The 20,210-nt window shown below is 43.2% G+C and overlaps 4 protein-coding genes across 13 annotated transcripts; 3 read left to right on the top strand and 1 right to left on the bottom strand.

Annotated features, from left to right (window-relative positions):
- Window positions 1–46: 46 nt before the first annotated feature.
- On the bottom strand, window positions 47–14,060 carry LOC115736896. Of its 5 annotated transcripts, XM_030668769.2 has the most exons (16): window positions 14,022–14,060; window positions 4,380–4,478; window positions 3,959–4,130; window positions 3,821–3,872; window positions 3,702–3,741; window positions 3,382–3,432; window positions 2,996–3,129; window positions 2,841–2,906; window positions 2,604–2,746; window positions 2,276–2,318; window positions 2,110–2,171; window positions 1,824–1,928; window positions 1,220–1,295; window positions 714–826; window positions 419–478; window positions 47–333 (listed from the first exon to the last, which is right to left on the bottom strand). In XM_030668769.2, exons 2-16 carry the CDS (start codon window positions 4,465–4,467, stop codon window positions 228–230), a joined length of 1,311 nt encoding a protein of 436 aa, XP_030524629.1. In that variant the 5' UTR covers window positions 4,468–4,478; window positions 14,022–14,060; the 3' UTR covers window positions 47–227. The 5 variants fall into 5 exon arrangements, 4 of the variants coding, with proteins under 4 accessions (XP_030524629.1, XP_030524631.1, XP_048140842.1 ...); XM_030668771.2 differs by lacking the exon at window positions 14,022–14,060 and having other exon boundaries at window positions 47–352; window positions 4,380–4,522; XM_048284885.1 differs by lacking the exon at window positions 14,022–14,060 and having other exon boundaries at window positions 4,380–4,522.
- LOC115736895 lies at window positions 5,916–8,561 on the top strand. The gene is made up of 2 exons (XM_030668768.2): window positions 5,916–8,447; window positions 8,487–8,561. The coding sequence occupies exon 1, from the start codon at window positions 6,080–6,082 to the stop codon at window positions 8,360–8,362; it is 2,283 nt and encodes a 760-aa protein (XP_030524628.1). The 5' UTR covers window positions 5,916–6,079; the 3' UTR covers window positions 8,363–8,447; window positions 8,487–8,561.
- On the top strand, window positions 10,125–13,148 carry LOC115736899 (autophagy-related protein 8f). Of its 6 annotated transcripts, none has more exons than XM_030668778.2 (6): window positions 10,125–10,256; window positions 10,740–10,784; window positions 10,902–10,957; window positions 12,039–12,091; window positions 12,623–12,741; window positions 12,858–13,148. In XM_030668778.2, exons 2-6 carry the CDS (start codon window positions 10,748–10,750, stop codon window positions 12,953–12,955), a joined length of 363 nt encoding a protein of 120 aa, XP_030524638.1. In that variant the 5' UTR covers window positions 10,125–10,256; window positions 10,740–10,747; the 3' UTR covers window positions 12,956–13,148. The 6 variants fall into 6 exon arrangements, with proteins under 6 accessions (XP_030524638.1, XP_030524639.1, XP_030524637.1 ...); XM_030668779.2 differs by having other exon boundaries at window positions 10,164–10,324; window positions 10,737–10,784; XM_030668777.2 differs by having other exon boundaries at window positions 10,165–10,324.
- Window positions 14,061–17,025: 2,965 nt separating the features above from the next.
- LOC115737033 (L-lactate dehydrogenase A-like) lies at window positions 17,026–19,315 on the top strand. The gene is made up of 2 exons (XM_030668979.2): window positions 17,026–17,730; window positions 18,722–19,315. Exons 1-2 carry the CDS (start codon window positions 17,119–17,121, stop codon window positions 19,163–19,165), a joined length of 1,056 nt encoding a protein of 351 aa, XP_030524839.1. The 5' UTR covers window positions 17,026–17,118; the 3' UTR covers window positions 19,166–19,315.
- Window positions 19,316–20,210: the final 895 nt, after the last annotated feature.

The raw sequence follows: 20,210 nt of genomic DNA, 5'->3' as shown, positions 1-20,210 counted from the left end.
AACTGGGAAACACGAAAGCCCCCACATGCCATAGCTAGCGTCCTATACAAGTTGGGAATTACAATTCAAGCTCATCAACGAGCCAGATCATTCTTCCATCGACGGGGCTGCTTCTGGACTTGGAAAACCCAGGATCTTGAAGTCCTACAGTCAGCTCTCTCTCTCCATAAATAGCTGTACAAGGACCGAGCAATCAAATAATACCCCGGTTTCTCCCCCACCAAGGATCAGAATATGAATTCGCTGATCTGAACATGCTTTCCCCTTTGAGGATGCCTACTGACGATATATGCACTATCCTCTGCACCAGCATTCAGACAATTCATTCTGTGCCTGGTTTTGTTGACAGGTCCTAAATTAATTAATCAGGTTTTACATAAAATTTCCAGGAAGATAAGTTGAGTGCTACTGGTCTCACCATGAAAAATGATCTTCACAGCTGATAGACCCTCTTATTATTGCAAGTCCTGCTCCTTTCCTGGATTGGACAGGCATTAATTGGACATTCAATATCTTCATCAGAAGGCACGCTAAATAGAACCAGCTACTGAAGAAATTCTTACGTAATACCCTAAAAGGAAATTATCACCAGTTACTGTCTAAACCCCCCAACCAATCCCAACGTGGCTGACCCATCTCGTAGAATATCCCCCGCAATTTATATTAGTTAAAGTGATTTTCTGATGCAAAAACAGAAAAAAAAGGCCACTTACCAACTTGCAGTACACATGTCATAGAACTTGTCAAAGGCTTTGTCAAAACAGTAATGACAAGCCAAAAGATCAGATATATCTGTCACTTTGCATGTTGCTTTACTGCATTTCACCTGCAAAACAGAAAAGTAATCTGAGAGATTGGAGATACACACGAGATGCCAAAGCTTCCTCATGGATCTTTGCAATGCAGAGAAATATGATCTCAAGGCGACTTAGGTCAAGATTACTTGTTTAATGAAGCAGCACATTCTTTTAATCATTTTGTGCAGTGTGGAGGATTATAATCTGAAGGTGACTTATCTCAGACTACTTGTTCAATGAAGCAGGCACATTGTTTACATTGTGGGTTTATTTATAAGCTGGGAGCCACTCTTTTGAGAGAATCCAGGATATCTTCCAAATGGTAAACTTACAAACACAAATACAGCATGTGTTAATCAATAAACTGTCTGATAGAGATATCATTGCAACTAGACTAGATGAAGGAGCAAGTAAACCCTAACCAAGCGCTTGAGCTTGTGAGAATAATATCGTCGGTGAGAGGAATTCGTTTTAATGTGCTCATCCAAATGACCTGCACTGAGAAATACTCCATGTGAGTGCATAAAATACTTAAGAAAGAAACTGAATGTCAATACCCTCTATGGGGCTTCAGAATGAATCAATCTCCTAGATTACTGCGAGTTCTATCACTGCAGTCACCACTTTCAACAATATTTGATTTGAAACGAAGTGCACTAACAACATAACGTGACCATTGTCCCCCTGAGCATCCTTCTCCTGCCATATGCTACCTAAGCTAGAAACTTCCCCTCATAGAAATCAACACAAGTAGTTAATGATATTACTGCCCATAGGCTCAGTACTAACCAGATCCCCGTCAAATGTCCCAAAGCAAAGTAATTATAAGTAATATCAGCAAAAACATTAAAAAGAAATGTAATTAAGCAGACAAAACATATCCACTCAAAAGAAACAAATAATGTACCAGCCACAAACCTTGTCCCCTAATGCCAATCAAGTGGTCACTGAACAAGCAAACTGATGCCTCGAGCAGCTAAGGCAACCTATGATGCTACTGTAATTTAACCAAAAACGTGCACTTACCCATCACATATTACTCTACTACAATCAATGCAAGTCGCCAAACTAAACGGGGATTGACATTCATTGCACCTTGCTGCGGATGAACTTTTCCCTATCTGCTCGCATCTGGAATGAACATAAAGCAATAGAAAAAGAAAAGAGGAATTGAGTGTCGACAGCAGTTGACATAAAATTTGGCCAATTTTCAGGGTAAGTGTTTTTGTGTGATCTTGTACACTGACGGCGTGAAGAGCCGAAGAACTACAATAACAGGGAAACAGGATGAGACAATCAGAATTCTCAAAACCTTCTATAAAGTCCCAGAAGATCTTTGGATATGGAAGTTGATTTGTTTTGTCTAGCTGCAACCTGCACGACAAGGACTTCTTCAAGTCATGCTAGTGCACAGAAGGAATAAAGAAGCTGAAAATCAGATTATCAAACCAAGAAAGGAAAGGTTACATGGCACTAACCAAGCAATCTTCAGCAAGGTGCCCAGGCCTCTGACAGGTAGCACTACAATCAACAAAGATTTAGTGAACAACATAGCACAAATAGGAATATAAAGGCGCCATGTGATGAGAAAGAAGATCCACAAGACCTTTTCCCTTTCTCCTTATTAAAAACTACACGAAGTATGCAGGTCGAAAAAGAAAATAAGTACTAGAAAAGATAATGAGTTAAAAAAGATGCATCCATTCTCATAGCATGGAACATTCAAAATGCTTTCTTCTTTATCCAGGATTAACCCATTTAAACAGACTGAGAAGAAAAATGACAAGTAGGTCTAGCAAACTTTACCAGAGATAAGTGGAGAGACTGGACTTCCTATTGGACCACCGGTGACGACCATAATCCCAAACATCATTTTCTTCTTCAGAAACAGATGACCCAGGAACAAACTCAGCTGAAGCTGTGAATGGATTTTGGTTGCTCAAGGGATCCTGGAATTCAACATTACAAAAATCAAAATGTCAAAATTTGGAACCATATACCTTTCTGGAACATCATATATCAGAAAGGCAACAGCAAAATGACCTCTTTAAATTTAAGAGTTCGTAAAAGCACTGCTTTGCACTCCAAGCTGCAGATATCATCATCCGTCTATCACCACAAACAAGCATCATCTAAATGTAATCTAGCCAGATGTCAATGATAAGAAAGTGCTCAGAACTCCAGTTTACAAATTTCACCTCATCGCAAATATATTCTCCATATTTTCCACACACCAGGCAAACCGGTTCTCCAGGCAGGGGAAATCTTTGCTCACTTCTAATCTTAACTAGATTGCTTTCCTTGTTGGTTTGGTCTCCTTCAACAATATTGCCTACAAAAGGCACATCAGGTAAACGTTTGGAAGAGACACCAAGTCAAAAGTGTATTGCATATTTCCAGAACCCGTAGATGACATAGCTAATGAAATCATTAAATCAATTATGCAATGGGCCTAACAGTAAACAGGTCTCAGGTTATTTCAATCACCCAAAAGCAAGAAAACCCTTTGCGAAACTTTAGATTTATCTGCCCAATTCCATTTTCTTAGAGTGCGGAAGAAAGAAGAACAGATTTTAAGACAAACCACAAACTTCAGTCTCTTTCTCTTCATCCTTTTCAGAAGTGCTTCCATCGCCTGCAAGAATGGCAACAACACAAGATTAACATTCACAATGAGACACCGTGATCAATCTGAATAACATTTGCATTGGGATAATATTAATACATGAAAATGGAAACAGACGTTACATGGGACATAATTTTAAGAACACCAAAGACAAACTGAATCAAATCATATCCCATGCACGACTTTGCATGGCCTATAGAAAGAGGCATAAAGTTCTTCCACGGGCAATGACATCTAAATGCTTCAGAAAATAACCACAAATCCCAAACAGGACGTACTTCCATAGTCAACTAAGTTCAAACCCGAACTCGAAGCCCCCTACAAAAGGAAAGCAACCCAACGAGTGTTATTAAGAAAAACAATCTCATATCGCCAAACTGTAAGGGGAGTAAATTACCAGAACATCAGGAGTCAATTCCTGATAAACCTGAGCTGCACTCGTTTCTCTCCTGCTCAATCAATTCGATACGGTAAGAACAAGATACCATAAAGTCGGCGTCTTAAATAAACTGCGCAAAAACGAATCCACAATTGCCTCGTCTTTTCTACGTATTCCTCGTGAGACATGGGGCGATCGTCCTCCATCGCGCCGCGGCTCCCGCCACACGGCGCTTCAGAGTCTCGGCGACGCTTACGGCGTTCGACTTTCACATCATTCGAAGGTTCTCCATCAGTCAAGGAGGCGCTTCCAGTCACGATGTTGTAAGCTACAGGTTCAGAATCAAAGCAACCGAGCGAACCGACAAACGCAACGAATCAAATGAGAAAAATTAGAGAGACGATTCGGCGATGCGATTAGCACACTCTTGCAGCTGAGGAAGATAAAGCTCGATTCCGCAGAAACAAGCAATGCAGGAAGTAGTCATCTCCAAAATTGACGTGTGCTCGTTATCTCGGCAATCTAACGAATCGTGAGAGTGAAAATGAAGCAGCGGAAGCGAAAAGAAGGGAGTTACCTTTGAGGTTTCGAAGAGCAGAGGAGAGATTGAAGTCTCTGTTGTAAGCGAATGAAGGATTCTTGTAGAAATTGGTCCTCGTCCCCATTCTCTCTCTCTCTAACTGCTGCTCAATATGCTACCTGGTTCTGGTCACCATAGAGGCGGAGGACGAAGGAGGAGGAGCAAAACAATCGGATCAAGCGGAAACCCGAATCCAGGAGAAATCTCGGCCCGGCCCGGCCCGAACCGAACCAAGTTGCTATTTCATTCGAGAACTAAGTCCGGCCCGGACTAAGTTGCTATAGTAGCACTTTTTTTTCCTTTAAAAAAAAAACTATTTTCTCCAATTAAGTTTCTATACCTTTAAACTTTCTGGTTTTACAAATTTTTTAATCAAATTCTTTCGACACCAAATCCAGGTAAATCCAATTGACATGACTATTAGTTTGAAGGAGCTAAATTTCGCCGGTACGGATTAGCTAAATTTTATCCACATCAAACTCCAATGTCATCCGTGTTGACTACACTTTTCCCACCACGTCCATGTGTGCATCCTTATATTTCATTTGCCTCGTACTTTGATGTCTTCTAATAGTTACGCTAGCTGAATTTGGTCAGATTTGGTGTTGAAGGAACTCAATTAGAAAGCTTGTGAAAATAGAAGGATACAATTGAACAACCGGTGGTTAATACCATTAAAAATTCCATAATAATATTGCATAACATATTTATCCCAAATTAATTTTTATCCCACCCGGACAATCCCCAACCGGTACTTCATGATACATTCACTTCAAATTAATTTCAATTCCATAAAAAAAAATATATATCTCAAGCCGATTTTTCTTAATTCAAATCTACCGTCACGCATACATGTCCATATGAACGTACGTGGATTTTTCCACGTCGGATATATCGTTCTCCATTTCAAATCCATCTTGCCGGGGTCCAAATAATGACAAAATATATCTGCCATTCTTCTTTTCGAGAATGTCTTGGGATCTCTGTGCTTGACATGGTCCAAAACAACGACGGAGGATTAATTTTATTACCCTGGCAATGTCCAAACGCGAATGCCTTACGTTGGTACTTTCTGTCTTTCTTCTTCTTTCATTGCTCGAGACAAATGTCTTACCTCAGCCATTACATCTACGTATTGTTTTGGCAATCGACTCAAGTCTAAGGCTAAAAGACAAGAGAGTTAAACCGCGGTGCTGGTTTTCGTTCAGCGGGAGTGAGTAAAACGTCGTCGTCCCAAATCTTCACACGACACGACTAAATTTTGTTATTTTTTTTAAATTTTGTAACGACAATCTTAACCTTTGATCTCCACCCACCCTCTTAATTTATTTGAAGAAAAGAAGAAATGCCCACCACTAAGATTATGGATGTCACGTGCAACATCACTGTCCCCTCCACTTTCTGCAATATCTGAAACATTTGACTTTTGTTGAACTACAGAGGCAGAGCCAATGAATGGTAATTGTCCGCACAAATCCCACAAAAATTATAATGAGAAGCCGCCTCTTTTGAAATGGTTTTTAATTGTAGTTGACTTGCAAGTGGAGGTCTAGTTCATGGATCTGGAAAAATGGAGCTCACTTGACCATCCTCAAAAGCTTTCCTATCAAGAATTTCCCCAGTAAAAAAACAGAGCTTTTGTGGGATACGGATTCAGAGGAAACAGGGGAATCGATCCCTGGAAACGAAAGGGCGTCATGTTTGGTTGCAGCATCAATGGAAGCCTCAACGTGGCCGAGTTCAGCAAGCCCATGCCCTGGATTGGCATCTACATAGCAGCTGCTTCCTTAGCCTGCGCGGTCGCCATGGCCGTGGACGCCGTGGCTGCCTTCCGCTACCGGAGGCTCTGGTTCCCGAGCCGCTTCTTCGCCCTCAACGCCACGTCGCTGACTATCATCGCGGTCGCGGTCAAGCTCTCCGTCGACCTCAACACGCCCATGCCGCGCCGCCAGGACCAGCTCGCCAAGCTCAGCAGCTCGGTCCTGATCTGCACTGTGATGGGCAATTTGATGCCTTCTCTTGGGGCGATGGAGAACAAGGAGCTCTTGTCCAACATGATTGCTCTTGCAATTCTTGTCATCACGTCGATCGTGAACATTTGTATGCAATTGGGCACTGGAGTGATCTACACGTACCGGAGGGAACATGCCTTCGTGATGCTCCTGATGCTGCTCTTGCTGATGATGCTGAGCTTCTCAGCCGCGGTTGTCCCAACCACGAAGTGCTACTTGGAGATGAAGTATTGCAAGAAGCACGAGCTGGCCCTGAAGGAGAGCTCGAGCCATAGTCGCGAGACTGTCTTCGATAAGCTCAAGGAGGACCTGATGAAGTATGGGATGATGGCTCATACCGGCAACCCGCAATTCGTCGTTGGGCGGTCAGTGACGTGCGCTGCTTCCGGGGCACTCTGCCTCCTGAGCGCAATGACTCTGGTGCAGGCGATGCTCCGGTCTTACCTGATGCCCGGTAGGTTCGAGTTCTGCAATGGTGAGTCCGACTATAAGTGGTCGAGCATGGTGATTCTCATCGCCCAGAATATCGCGGTTGGGGTTGGCACGATTGCCCCGGCTTTCCGATGGTTCATTGCCATCAAATTCAAGTGCCCGAAGCGGGGGAACAAGAGCTACAAGGACGAATTCAAGCTCGAAAAGCATTGGATACAGTGTTTCATAGAGATCAAGGAGTGTCCGTTAGGTTTACACATCCCAAGCCGGCATTGTCGGAAGCTCACCCACGATGCAAAGAGGGTGGTTTTGGAGATGCTTACTGGAATACAAGTCGGGATCGTGTTGGGAAGCAAGGTCGTGAGGCTGATCTCGATTCTGTTCATGAGCCGGATCTTGTTGTTCTGTGACTTGTGCTGCGAGTTGAGGAAGAAGCTCAAATTGAACATCAGCGTTTCAACCAACGACTTGGACTCCAGTTTGCGACTAGAAGGCTCGGTCTCGAAGCCACCAGACCTCAGCCGTTATGTTTTGCATCTCGAGGGTGAGGAAGAATTGGTCCATACCATGATGCGGAACAACTGCGACGCCACCGAATGTTGGATCAAGATGGGGAAGAAAAATCAGCCCAAACATCTCATACAACTCCTGGAAGAGACTCCATCTCGCTTGTTCGGGGGGGTGATGAGTTTCGACAGTGATGCAGTTCCGCCACTGGATTCTGCAGAACCTCCAAACAACTGGGCGCTGCCGATCGTGACCTTAGCAAGCCTTGGGCTCGCTATTCCGAACATCGACCCACATGCCAGAAAACGACTGCTGCAGGGCGTTCGTGAGGGCCTGACGTATGTCAACTTAGTTGAAGAGAGGCTGTGTGCAAAACAAGAATTGGTGAACACACGCAAGGCGGCAAGCATTGTGTTTCTGGAAGTTGATCTCTACCACAAATGGCTCGATGTAGATCTCCACAAACTGTCCCTCCAAGGAAACAGCATGAGGGACGTGCTCGAAGCGCTCGGGGGCACCGCGAAGAACGTTTTTGTTGAATTCAAAGCCCTACCGACCACCGGATGTTTAATGGAATCCCCTTCTATGTGGCCCGTCAAAGTCCTGGCTGCATATTCCATGTACCGGATAAGTGAGACCCTACTGCTCGATTGCAAGGGTAGCGACTGCGATATGAGCAGTAGAATCTTCGAGAAGCTAGCGAGGATGATCTCTGATATTATTGCGGCCTGCCTTACCAACTTAGAACATGTCATGTTCACCGAGTGCTGTTGCAGCGGCATCGAGGAACGAAAAGAGAGCGTGCGGTTCGCCGCTCTTCTTCTCGGAAGAACGGTGAAAGTGATGAATATCCTAAATCAAAGAGAGCTTCCGTATCTGGACTCGGAACAATTGGCGAGCATTGACGAGTGGCGCGCCTCGGGCGACCTGAGGAAGGCCTTATTGGCGAAGTCATTCACAGATGAGAGCGAGCTGTCTTCTCTCAGTCCTGGAGATCTTTACCTGTCTATTCAGGATTCGCAAGTCTAGGAGGGAAGCTGGAACCGGCCTAGGAGTTTTTACATACCTTATTATTATTATTTTTTTTTCTGTTCGGGCGATGATATGAACAACGATCAAGGAACACTTACTACTTCCAGCGACGAACCTTACGGCTCGAGACATGTCTCTTGCTGATGTATAGTATTAACATTACCGAGACAGGAATATGATGACCTCTTGGAAACGACGTTGCGATCAATGTGAATCTGGGAGATCTGATTAGCACCCAAGATAGGAGAAGGAATTAGCATTACCAATAGCTTCAGGATCAGGATCAGAAGCTAACATCCATCCATCCTCCAACCTCCATGCTGAACCAGCTAATGAAACAGCGCGAAACCGCTAGGCTGGTCTCTTCATAAGAACCTTTGTGTTTCACCAAGGTTTCGGAACTGCTCACCGTGATGAGATCTCGGGCCAACGGAAACCACACTTAGGACCTGGTTCAAAGTTCTGCCTCTTCAAATGTTGATGATCTTAGTGCTTGATCTGGTGATAGAACTGAGGGCTGCTAAACCACAGTGCAGAACTGATCTCTCTTCCAACCACAAACTCTAGCTAAACTCTAGCTCAATTCATTAGCTAATAATCTCTAGGCGATCAGACGTCAGTCTGCAACTTCCGAACAGTTTAACCCAAACCCAGAGACTGAAGATCAAACACAGCATAACTCTTATACTTCATCACTGGAGCACCATAACTATAAAAAGTTGACTTTTTTAAGCAGAATGAGACTATCCGGGCCACCGTAGAGTAGTTTTACAGTATTTCCTCGCAGGCAAAATGATGAAGAGTGGGCCTTCTCAGTCTCCAAAAGGGGTTGGGAATAAAAGGATATTCTCATTTTTGACCCATCAATTTGCAGTCTTTTTAACTTTTGCAAAAGCTGCATATCCAAAGTTTTTATATGGTCTTTGGGTGCAACATTAGAGACTTCTAAGTAATCATGCCAATCTACATGATTGCCAAGCTTGGTTGGAATTCAAAGAAGCATGACCAGTTCCTTCCAGTCCAAGGAAGAGGAGCACGATTCTGTCTCAATCGATTCTGGGTGGAAGTTGGTTTTCTTATGGAGCAATGAGGCCAATCAGAATCCGGAATCTATAAATTTTTCTCAATATGGTTTTTTTTTTCTCAGTTTAGTTCAAATGGCAACTTTTTGGCCACCATAAAATGGTGGGGTTTTCATTCGCTGGCCACCTGACTCGACAATATATATTAATTAATACCCATTTGGTCCTTTTAGACTTTAATTTTCGACCGAAGATTATTGATCTTCTTTTCCATGATCCAATGTTGTTTCCCTAATTCTCCCGCGGCGTGCCACCATTCATATGATTAGGTGGAGGTTGATGTTTCATGTGCCGAAAACATGCCACGGTTCAACATTTTGATTTGAGTGAAATCTTGTTAACTTTGGTTAGGTCGTAAAAAATGCGATAACAGTCTAATTCGAATAAGAAAAACTTGTTTCGAAATCTACTTCAAATCTTCAATAGAGAATAATTTAAAATAAGATGGAAAAACGAAACAGACGATCTCGAACCAAGTACGGGGCTTTTTGTATACTCCATCAATTCCTTCCTTAGAAAAAAGGAAGAAGATTGACTATTGTAGAGGTTGAATTATTTATCATCGTAACTTTTTTTTTCCTTCTTTCTTTATTATTATTATTTTTTAAAATTTTAAGTATCACTTAATTAAAAAGGGTTAATATTAAAGGTGGGGATCGACAATGGAGTAGTTGGAAAATTACTCGAAATACAAAGCAAATATCCTCGTTATCTTCTCCAACTGATTCCCACGGGTTTCACAAGATTTCTCTCCCAAGAGAAAAGCTCTCTTTCTCTCTCGACCAAACCCTCGTCCATAACCCAACAAGGTACGACGATCATCAGCTTCAGCTTGCCTCTCGATTAGTCCACCGCTTGCGAACCCGTGCTTCTTTAGGTCAGAGGTCGTTGATTTCGAGTTTTTTGTTTGGGAATCAGTCGATGCTCATCTTGGTGCTTGGCTTCGACAGTGCTCATACTTGAATACGCAAAATCCTGGGCTGCTTCGCGTTTTCTTTTTGGTTTTTGATTCTTTGTATGTCTGATCGTCGATAAAATCTGTGCTCAGGGCTGTGAGAAGGAGATAAAGTTTTGAGCTTTTTTCTTTTTTTAATTTTGTTCTTCTCCCTTTGGCTTGGGCAACTGGCTTCACCTCCTAAATTTGAATGTACCGCTAAGTTGAACTACCTTTTTGGATAAGGCGTGCAGGGATGGGGTGATAACTTGGAAGGCTCTGTTGTTGTGATCATTAATTGTTCTCTTTTGTTATGTTGAATTTTACCAGTTGGTTTATGCTTTTGGGGCTATAGCGGCTGGTGGAATGGCTAAGAGTTACTTCAAGCAAGAGCATGATCTGGGTGTGTGTTTCTCTTCCTTGAGTGGCAATTTGCATTCGGGGTTAATTTGCTGCTAAAGCTTCAATTGCAAACGTGTCGATTAATAAGCCCGTCCTGTATTTCTTTTGTAAAACCCAGAGAAGAGGCGCGCGGAGGCTGCCAGGATAAGGGAGAAGTACCCAGACAGAATTCCGGTGAGAGTGAAAGTTGGATGAACTTGTTATGATTCATGCTGACGAACTTATCTTTGGGAAACATATCCTTAAGTTTGTTTTATTGGGAACTTAGGTATCTAGTTTCACTTGGGATACTCATTGGCATACTTGATTGTTCGTGTGCTTCGTCTCTCATGCCCTCTGGGACTTGCGGAGTGGAAAGTCAAGCACAAAGCAGTACTTTATCCAGCATTTAGAAGTTTAGTCTAACAATATGGGAAATTTGGTGGTTTATGGGGCCCTTTTATGCTGAATGCCTATCGCCTGCTGAAGCTCTCTCTTACACATTGACTGTACCTTTTATTTTCTTCCACGTTTTTAAGATTTAAAATATTGTCACATAAAATCGTAGCGCCCCTCTTGCTGCCTATGTAAATGTGTTCGGGCCAGTATCTCTAAATTTTCTGCCATCGCATCTGCTCTTTGTCCCCAAAACATGTCTTTTGTACATTATGTTGGTTAATCCTTTCACATGCAAAGGAATTTTGATGAATTTACTGTATCATCGAGCAGAGTATCCTTTTAATTAAAGATTGTTACAAGCAATTTGCATATTATGTATTCGTATGGACTGCATTGGTGTTTTGATCTGTTTGGCGGAAGTAATTCATATTGATGCCCAGATTCTTTGGGCGCTGGATATTTTAAAAATAACTTGTAATCTCAATTCTTTCCTCTAATTTTTGTACCTTAGCTTTGGGCGACACTATGAGGTCATGGAGAAGGAAAAGGCATGGTTTTTTTTTTTTTTTTTGGGGTAAAATATTGGGATAATTTGAGTTAAATGCTGCTATTACTGGTCTTGTTTACTTCATTATCAGTAAATGTCCATTGTGGTAGTGCCAACTTCAGACTTCAAAATTTTAGGCTGTAAGAGTCCATATGTATTAGGGACTGGCTTGGTGTGGTGGTCGACCATTACCAAGATTCAAGAGCTTTTGTGGGTTCGATTTCCTTCCCCTCTTGATCTTGCTAGTATTTTCTTTGAAGACAAATCCATGCGCATTTCATCATATTGGGTTTTTAAGCTAACACATCTTGAACTTTTTCTTTGCGTAAGGTGATTGTGGAGAAGGCTGAGAGAAGTGATATCCCGAACATTGACAAGAAAAAGTAAGAATTGAGCTTTTGTCGATCACCTGCTTTCTGTTTGTTGGACATTAGATGCTCTGCTAAACAGAGAGGGGTTGGGGGAGATTATCTGGTTATGGATGGAAAGACTGCTCAATGGTTGCCTATGTTGGGTCTCTGAACCTGTATTGATTGTTTGTGGTCCTCAACTTGTCTGATGTCTGCGTTAATAAGTTCAGCTTGTTCATTTGATTAGTTGGATGGGCCACAAATCATTTATCCATCTCGGCTTTTCTTCCCTTATCCATGATGTCTTCTTCAAAAAAGGATGGGAAAACCGAGAGCCCATTTTGTCCTTCGTAGGTCACGTGTCCACATGATATAAAGTATTTTGGTGGACCTGTAGTTGCTATTCTTGTCATGCAACTAGTTTTGCACCCATCTTCTAGTGACTATTGTGCATACGGGGTTACTATAGATTGTCTTTTAGTGTCAAAAGTATCGCTCTGCGCCGGTATGAGAAGTAATCATCTGTCTTCACCGACTAATTTTCAATCTTGATGTGCATGCTAGGTATCTCGTTCCTGCTGACTTGACAGTCGGACAATTCGTATACGTTATTCGCAAAAGGATCAAATTGAGTGCAGAGAAGGCAATTTTCATCTTTGTGGACAATGTTCTCCCACCAACTGGTGATTCTTGCTCTTCGTTCAAGAAGTTTTCAGTTTCATCTACTTATATTTGCTTCTTGCACTGTTACTTGGAATGGACTTAAAGAAAGGCGATCCTTTCTAATTTATTCTTGCAGGGGCAATCATGTCTGCGATATATGAAGAGAAGAAGGACGAAGATGGGTTTCTCTACGTCACTTACAGCGGAGAAAACACATTCGGGCTTGGGTGTTAGATTTCGATAGCTACCTTGCCAGGTGGCCTATTTCCGCTCACTTTCCGGTGCTATTTACTTTTGACATTTCACCGCATGCTTTATGAAGAATTTCATGGCAAATAGTATTATGTACAGCTTGTGTATAAGCTGCGACTATCAGTTTAATGAAGTTCCCGCTCGGTGCTTTCGATGCTGGCGAATCTTTTAAGACAGAGTTCGATATCTCATGATTTTATGAGCTTTGGGAAGAGCTGAACAAGCACTACTATGCAAATGCTGACTAGAATGGTGCCTCAGATTCTTGAAGGACCATCTGGAGAGTGGTTTGTGGTGATTTGGTGCCCGGGGGATTTCCCCAACGGAGGTGCTGAAGAAGAAAGTAACGTATGCCAAAGTGAATGTAATGCTCATGTCCAATGGGAGAAAAAACTCAAAACACTCTAATTTCTCGAGGACGTTGTCGTGATTGTAGCCGAAAAGCCGATCGATGTAGGGGAAAAGAGCGTCCTCCCATAAGGGTAACCCAGTATGGATTTCAACTTTTCGCGAAATTGACTTGTTCATGTTGTATCACCCTTCGCAACATCGACCTAGGGATGACTATGTAATAAATGAATGATATCGGAACTGTCTCAAGAAGAGTGTTTACACGTATTTGTCCGGACTGAAAAGCGAGACTAAATATGTTCGCGCTAACAAAATGTTCGGTCTTGCCATATAGAGATGCTGATCACTCAACCTTTGTCAGCTTCTCGAGTTTCGGCTGTGATTTAAATTATCTATCCCATTTTTCCTGGCCAGGATGTCCGTCATCGATGGATCGGCAACATTGGGCGCGTGGTTGTATAATTGCCCTGATGATATAAGCTTATCACAAATGATAATGACAGAAAAGGATCTAGAATGCTTGGAAAAAAGTGAAGGGTGGCTCTAAATGGTTGAATTGAACGACCACTCGAATTGACTCGAGAACTTGGGTTCGTCAGAAGCCTGTGGGCTATGGGAATGACTGTTTTAGGAGACAAAATCTCTCTTAGGATGTCCAATGGGAGAAAAAGTTTCACCAACCTAATTTTTTGAAAACATCTCTCTCTCTCTCTCTCTCTCTCTCTCTCTCTCTCTCGTAGCCGAAAAGCCGATCGAGATGGTAGGGGTAAAGAGCGTTCTCCCACAAGAGTAACCCTTGCTAGATTTCAATTTTTCGTCAAAACCGACTCATATGTATGTCGTATCACCCACCACGAACATCTACTTGGATATGGCTATTTGACTAAATAACGATATCCAAACTCCCATGTTTCAAGAAGAATGCGTGCATTAAATTCGAGTCTAGTTAAATGCAGTCCTTTCGAGAATAGGCTCGCAATGCACTCTCGGCATGGATGGTTTGCATGAGCTTGTCCACATTAAGAAAAGGGAGACTTGATATTTATGCCCTCGGAAAATGTTTTTTTTTTTTTTTACATACGGAGATGCTGATCAATCGGTTGCTGTAATTGTCTCAAGATTTGGCGGTGGTTTGAATCGAAAGGAGAATTATCCAAAAAAGGTCATAAACCTATTGCAATACAGTTCTAAACTTTTAATGATGTTTATATATATTTACCAATGGAGCTCTAAATCTTTTGTAATCGTGCCAATTCAGTCCATTTGACCGGCCGAGCGATCGACGCGCCGCCGGCGTTGATTTGACAAATTTTTTAATGATGTTTTTAGTATTTTTCAAATTCTTGCCGATCTGTTTTACCATTCCGTTTTATCGATCGATCAGGAACATCTTCCTTGTGTGAATGTATCGGCGACCGAAGGAGCGTGGAAAGCTCCCTTTACCACTTTAGGTCGGTCCCATCATCCCTAAACGATGACAGTGAAAAAGAAAAAGGGTCTAGAATTTCCCTTGTATATGATAGCTTCTCTCTTTGAAAAGTTGATAAGAGGAGAGAAAACGCCCTTCCACATGCTTGGAAAAAACCTCGCATGGCGGCTCTAATCGGTGGAATCATGGAACTCCTCCTCGAATTGACTTTGAAGAAGTTTGGATTCATCAGAAGACAGCGGGCTGTGGCGACGGCTGTTTCGGGAGACAAGACGAGGGGGATGGTGGACCGAGATTGCTTGCGCCTTCTCCATTCCACCTTCTTTTTCTTGAAAAAGATATGGTTCTTCTTTTGGAAAGGGGTCGGTCGGTGTAGCTTTTTCTTTAGAGACTCAAATCCGGGGGCTGCTCAGTGCTCGGGCATGGTTTTTTCTTCTTCGCAGCCGAATCGACCGATTTTTCTTCACCAAGAAATGTCAAAGGGGGAGCTTCTATGGAAGTCGCTAGGTCTCGTTCCTTTCGGAGTTCAAGGCGTGATAACAACGCTAAAAGGAGGAGCAACGTTTGTATGTGGGCGAAAATTATTCAAAAAGATCTCAATTTATTGCACTTTTGCCAATATCAGTCGTTAACATTTTAATTGTGTCAATTGAGTTTCAAACTTTTTTACGTTTTGCTAATTGAGTCCATCACCCAATTCTAGCTAGATATAGGCGATGCGGATACCGGCCGTCCCGCTTGGTACTGCTGGACTCAAGTGCATTCATTTTCTCAAATAAAAGCCTAAAGTGGACATTGTTTTCTAAATAAAGGCCAAACCCTCATTTTCTCAAATATTCATTTTTGCAAATAAAAGTCCAAAGTGGACCTTATTTCAAATAATGACATGAAATGGTCATGGTAGCTTTTAAGAAGGGTCTGCCCTTCCGGCTGGTAGGACCACTTTCATTGTTTACTTTCTTTTCTTTTTACTTTTTTTTTTTTATTTTTTCTTCCCTTTTTTCGTTTTGTCCTTCTTTTTTGCTAGTGGCCAATCTTCAGCGATGACCGGTCACCGGCGATGCTTGGAGAGGGCTAGACAAGTTTTGCCCTCAAAGCCACAGGCGAGGGTCCTCTTGTAGGTCACAAGCAAGGCTTGCCCTCACCTGAGGCCGGCGAGGGCCTGGGCAAGGGCAGCAACCCTAGCTAGCATTCGACGAGGGTTGTCGGGCTCTCGTTGGCCCTTGCTGGCCGCATCTAAGAAAATAAAAAGGAATGAGAAAAAAGAAAGAAAAAAGTAAATAATCAAAATTGATATTATTTTTGAATGAAAATATCCTTTGATCGGTCGGAATGTTTAATTAGGCGGCGAGGCAGGCCCTTATCTCCAACTTTCACCGTGAAACAAAGAATTTGATTGTTCGCACGTTATTTCTGCTGCTGAGCCTGTGGCGGAGAAGACTTTGAAATTTGGGGTTGTCCAGTCAATTTGGAGGAAAAAAAGAACAAAATTTAATTTGAAGCTTCTCGTCCCCAGTGCAGCAGCCCATGGAATTGGATTGTCGCCCAAGGAAAGTCAACCGTACGGCTCTTTGCTGTCCACGAATCTGGGCTTTTGGAGTGCCCTCCAAGCACGCTTTGAACTTTGAATTTGAACGGACGACCCCTCTCTTCTCCACCGTTTTTCCTCTTCAACAATCAATAAGCGGATTCCAAACCTCAATCCTTCTCTCACAGCATGTGACTGATGATTCTCGTCATCGGTCTTGCATCAGAACGCGCCTACAAACATCTCGAATCGATGTCTTCGATTCAAGACAGAGAAGATACCGCACGACCCGATTCTGTTATATTCGGATCGCTTCAGCGTCGAGAATACGTATCGGCCATGCTCTTTAGAAGAACGCTGGATTTGCGACCGCATCATAAAGAGGGTGCCTAATAGAAAATAAAGAAAATACTTTAACTATTAGGAATTGTATAATCTCAACTATAGAATCACACATAATCACTGCGTATTTTTATTTAAAGTACTCATTGATTGAAATATGGTGTAATCGAAAATAACTGACTACCAAACTTAGGCTAGCAGCTTCCTTAATTGAACCTTCTATAAAACTTCGCCACATTACTTCACATACGGTTTTGGTAAATTGATGTTTAGCGTATTGGAAATTACGCTATTCTGTCACTTTAGACGTATTATTAGCAAGACTTCTTCTCCAAACGAACTTTCCCTCCTCTCCCTTCTCTCAATCTCCTATAAAACTCCCCAAAACCCCTCACCGTTTATCTTCAAACTGCAAACCAAACAACCACCACCGTACCAAAACCTCTCTGCTCTTAAACCCACCGTTGCTGCCACCGCCATCCCACCACAAACACCATGCACAAGACGTCCTCAGCCTCATCCCTTGGCCCCGGTGGCCTTGACCTGTCGCAGGCCTTCTTCAGGCCCATCCACAATGCCGCCCCGCCCTCCCCCACTAACCGCCACACCAAGATCACAGTTGTCGGGGCCGGCAACGTCGGCATGGCCATCGCGCAGACCATCCTCACTCAGGACCTCGTCGACGAGATTGCCCTGGTCGACGCCAAGGCCGACATGCTCCGCGGCGAGATGCTCGACCTCCAGCATGCCGCTGCCTTCCTCCCCCGCACCACCATCCTCGCCTCCTCCTCTGACTATGCTGTCACCTCCGGGTCCGACCTCATTGTCGTCACGGCCGGCGCCCGGCAGGTCCCCGGCGAGTCGAGGCTGAACCTGCTGCAGAGGAACGTGGCCCTCTTCAGGGGCATCATTCCCGCGCTTGTCAAGCACTCTCCTGACGCCATCCTCCTGGTCGTCTCAAACCCGGTCGACATATTGACGTACGTGGCGTGGAAGATCTCCGGGTTCCCCTCGAACCGGGTCATTGGGTCGGGCACGAACTTGGACTCGTCCAGATTTCGGTTCTTGCTGGCGGATCATCTTGACGTCAACGCTCAGGACGTGCAGGTACAAAAATGAATGAGTCTCCCGTCTAAGCCGCGAAATCATTTTTGATTACTCGTACATTGTGTTTTCATTTTCCCTTGTCAGCGTGCATTTGCGAACAAAATTTAGGACAGATTTATTTTAAGTGTGATTACACAATCATACTTCCTACCATTGATTTGGATAGTTTTAGTCTAATATTCAAATTATGACTGTCTATGTTAATCATAACCCTAGATTAATATGAGGAAAGAATTACCCATAAAGTCCTAAACCTATTGTAATTGTGATAATTTAGTCTTGAACCTTTTTGTTTTGGGCCAATTAAGTCCTAAACCTTTGTCATTTGTGCCAATCTAATCAATTCGGCTACTTTTGGGCGGAAATCGCTGACATAAGCGCCGAGCATCTTACATGGCTCGATCTGCGCTGACGGAGACAAAATATATTTTGTTTTTTTTTTTTTTTTTTTTCCCTTCTTCCTCTAGCTGGTCACCTCGCTGTGGTCAACAAGGTTGAGACTCGACCTTGCCAATGGCCGGTTACCGATGTTTGGTGATCGACTAGAGGAAGGAGGGAAGGAAAAACGAAAAAGAAAGAGAAAGAAATGAAAATAAAAGTTAAAACAAAAAATGTAATTCAACAAATTGTTAAATATTCTTAAAAATTGCCCACGTCAAACGGCCGGTATCTACATAAGTATTTTCAGGTCAAAATTGGCTCGATGGACTGAATTGACACAAAAGCTAAGTGTTTATGACTCAATTGGTAAAAAGTAAATGCTTATAAATGAATTGGTAAAATTGTAACAAGTTTATGATTTTTTCGATAATGAGGCGAGACAAATACTTTCTCATCATACATGGGATCTTGACAATTCCAGAATTGATGGGGCGAACTGCTTTTTGGATTGATTCAACAATTAGTTTATGAAAGGTAAAACCTCAGGGAAATGCAGCTTCCTTATTTTTCTAGGAAGCTAATGTGATGTAAAATGACCGTGATCATACAGGCCTATGTCGTTGGAGAGCACGGCGACAGCTCGGTCGCGTTGTGGTCGAGCATAAGCGTCGGGGGAGTCCCGGTCCTGAGCTTCCTGGAGCGGCAACAGATTCCGTACGAGAAGGAGATGCTGGAGAAAATCCACAGGGAAGTGGTCGATGGCGCCTACGAGGTCATAAGCCTCAAGGGCTACACGTCCTGGGCGATCGGATACTCCGTAGCCAGCTTGGCCCGGACCCTTCTCCGGGACCAGCGGAGTATCCACCCCGTCTCGGTCCTTGCGAGGGGGTTCCACGGCATCGACGGCGGGGACGTGTTCCTGAGCCTGCCGGCGCAGCTTGGCCGCGGCGGCGTTGTGGGCGTGACCAATGTGCACATGACGGATGAGGAGGTGCAGAGGCTTAAAGCCTCCGCTGAGACCCTCTTGGAGCTTCAAAGCCAATTGGATATTTGAGGGACGAACCGACCATATAGATTAACAACAATTACACATCCTGCTTTGTTTAATTTCCCCACTTTTTCTCTGATTAATGTTCCTTGTTTTATTTTCCTGTATGTCCTTATTTGAGATTAGCAAACGTTTGGAAAGCCTTGATTTTTATTATTTTGTATCTGGAGAATGTATAATAATAAACACAATTTGTGTTTTTTTATCAACTCGGCGTTCTTTAACACGGGTCCAAAACAGAAGTCTCTTATATTTCCGAAAAAAATCCTAACTTTGTTTTTTTATAGTGATATGTGACTAAGATCTTTAATTATCGAGTATAATATATAAATTTGGACAAGAAAAGGAGTATATTAGAGACAATTTTCTATTATCATGGAGAAAGATAAGAGTGGCGTTTCTTTTTTTGTTTTCGAAGTAACTCTCATCAACTAGCGTCATGTCCTCTCTTCTTTTGCGTGGTGGCCAGCGCAGCGCTCCAACCGGAGGCGATTGAGTTGAAAAAATGCAAACTCGAGAGGATGGTCCATACCCAAACTAAGACTCGGCTCGGCTCGGTCCTGTCCTGTCCGGTTGAACAGAAGTTTCCACTGACCCAAACTAGGCCCGGTAAAGATTGCTTAATCCACCTGCCCATAAAAGGTTTTGTGCCACTCTCGCGGGGCCTTTGGGCCATCGGCATGTGACCCGCTTCACAAAGTTCTCTCTTGTTCTTTCCAAGACCAAGAGCAACGGGGAGAGATCCATTCAAGGTGACAAGCGTCTGCCTCTGTACTGCCATCAAAGCGAGTGTCCCCTCCTCGGGATCAATCTCGACATCCCAGTCTCGCTGAGCTTGCTGCTGAGTGTTACTGTGGGAAGGACATGTCCTATGGTTTCCAATGTGCATGATGGCTCTTTCATTCTGCGTGATGGTGTAAAATTCACTTCTAAGTACTTCTCTCTGCTTGTTTAATTGACCTTGAACAAGTGTTTCTTGTCAACACGTGATTAGAGATGGCGATGTCTTTGAAATACTCAAGAGACATGGAGATCTTGCCAGTCGATTTAC

This window comes from Rhodamnia argentea, chromosome 9 (assembly GCF_020921035.1).
Source record: "Rhodamnia argentea isolate NSW1041297 chromosome 9, ASM2092103v1, whole genome shotgun sequence".
In the NCBI taxonomy this organism is placed as follows: domain Eukaryota; kingdom Viridiplantae; phylum Streptophyta; class Magnoliopsida; order Myrtales; family Myrtaceae; genus Rhodamnia; species Rhodamnia argentea.
Note: the sequence above shows the minus strand (reverse complement) of the source record. Positions and strands in the feature narration are given on the sequence as shown.

Coding starts and splice junctions, on each gene's coding strand:
- LOC115736896 (XM_030668769.2), bottom strand. CDS start 4,467: ATGGGGACGAGGACCAATTTCTACAAGAATCCTTCATTCGCTTACAAC. Junction 2,319..2,603: donor AGTCTCTCCACTTATCTCTG/GTAAAGTTTGCT, acceptor TGTTGATTGTAG/TGCTACCTGTCAGAGGCCTG. Junction 334..418: donor TGTGAAGATCATTTTTCATG/GTGAGACCAGTA, acceptor CAACAAAACCAG/GCACAGAATGAATTGTCTGA.
- LOC115736895 (XM_030668768.2), top strand. CDS start 6,080: ATGTTTGGTTGCAGCATCAATGGAAGCCTCAACGTGGCCGAGTTCAGC.
- LOC115736899 (XM_030668778.2), top strand. CDS start 10,748: ATGGCTAAGAGTTACTTCAAGCAAGAGCATGATCTGG. Junction 10,958..12,038: donor AGTACCCAGACAGAATTCCG/GTGAGAGTGAAA, acceptor TCTTTGCGTAAG/GTGATTGTGGAGAAGGCTGA. Junction 12,742..12,857: donor CAATGTTCTCCCACCAACTG/GTGATTCTTGCT, acceptor TTATTCTTGCAG/GGGCAATCATGTCTGCGATA.
- LOC115737033 (XM_030668979.2), top strand. CDS start 17,119: ATGCACAAGACGTCCTCAGCCTCATCCCTTGGCCCCGGTGGCCTTGAC. Junction 17,731..18,721: donor TCAACGCTCAGGACGTGCAG/GTACAAAAATGA, acceptor GTGATCATACAG/GCCTATGTCGTTGGAGAGCA.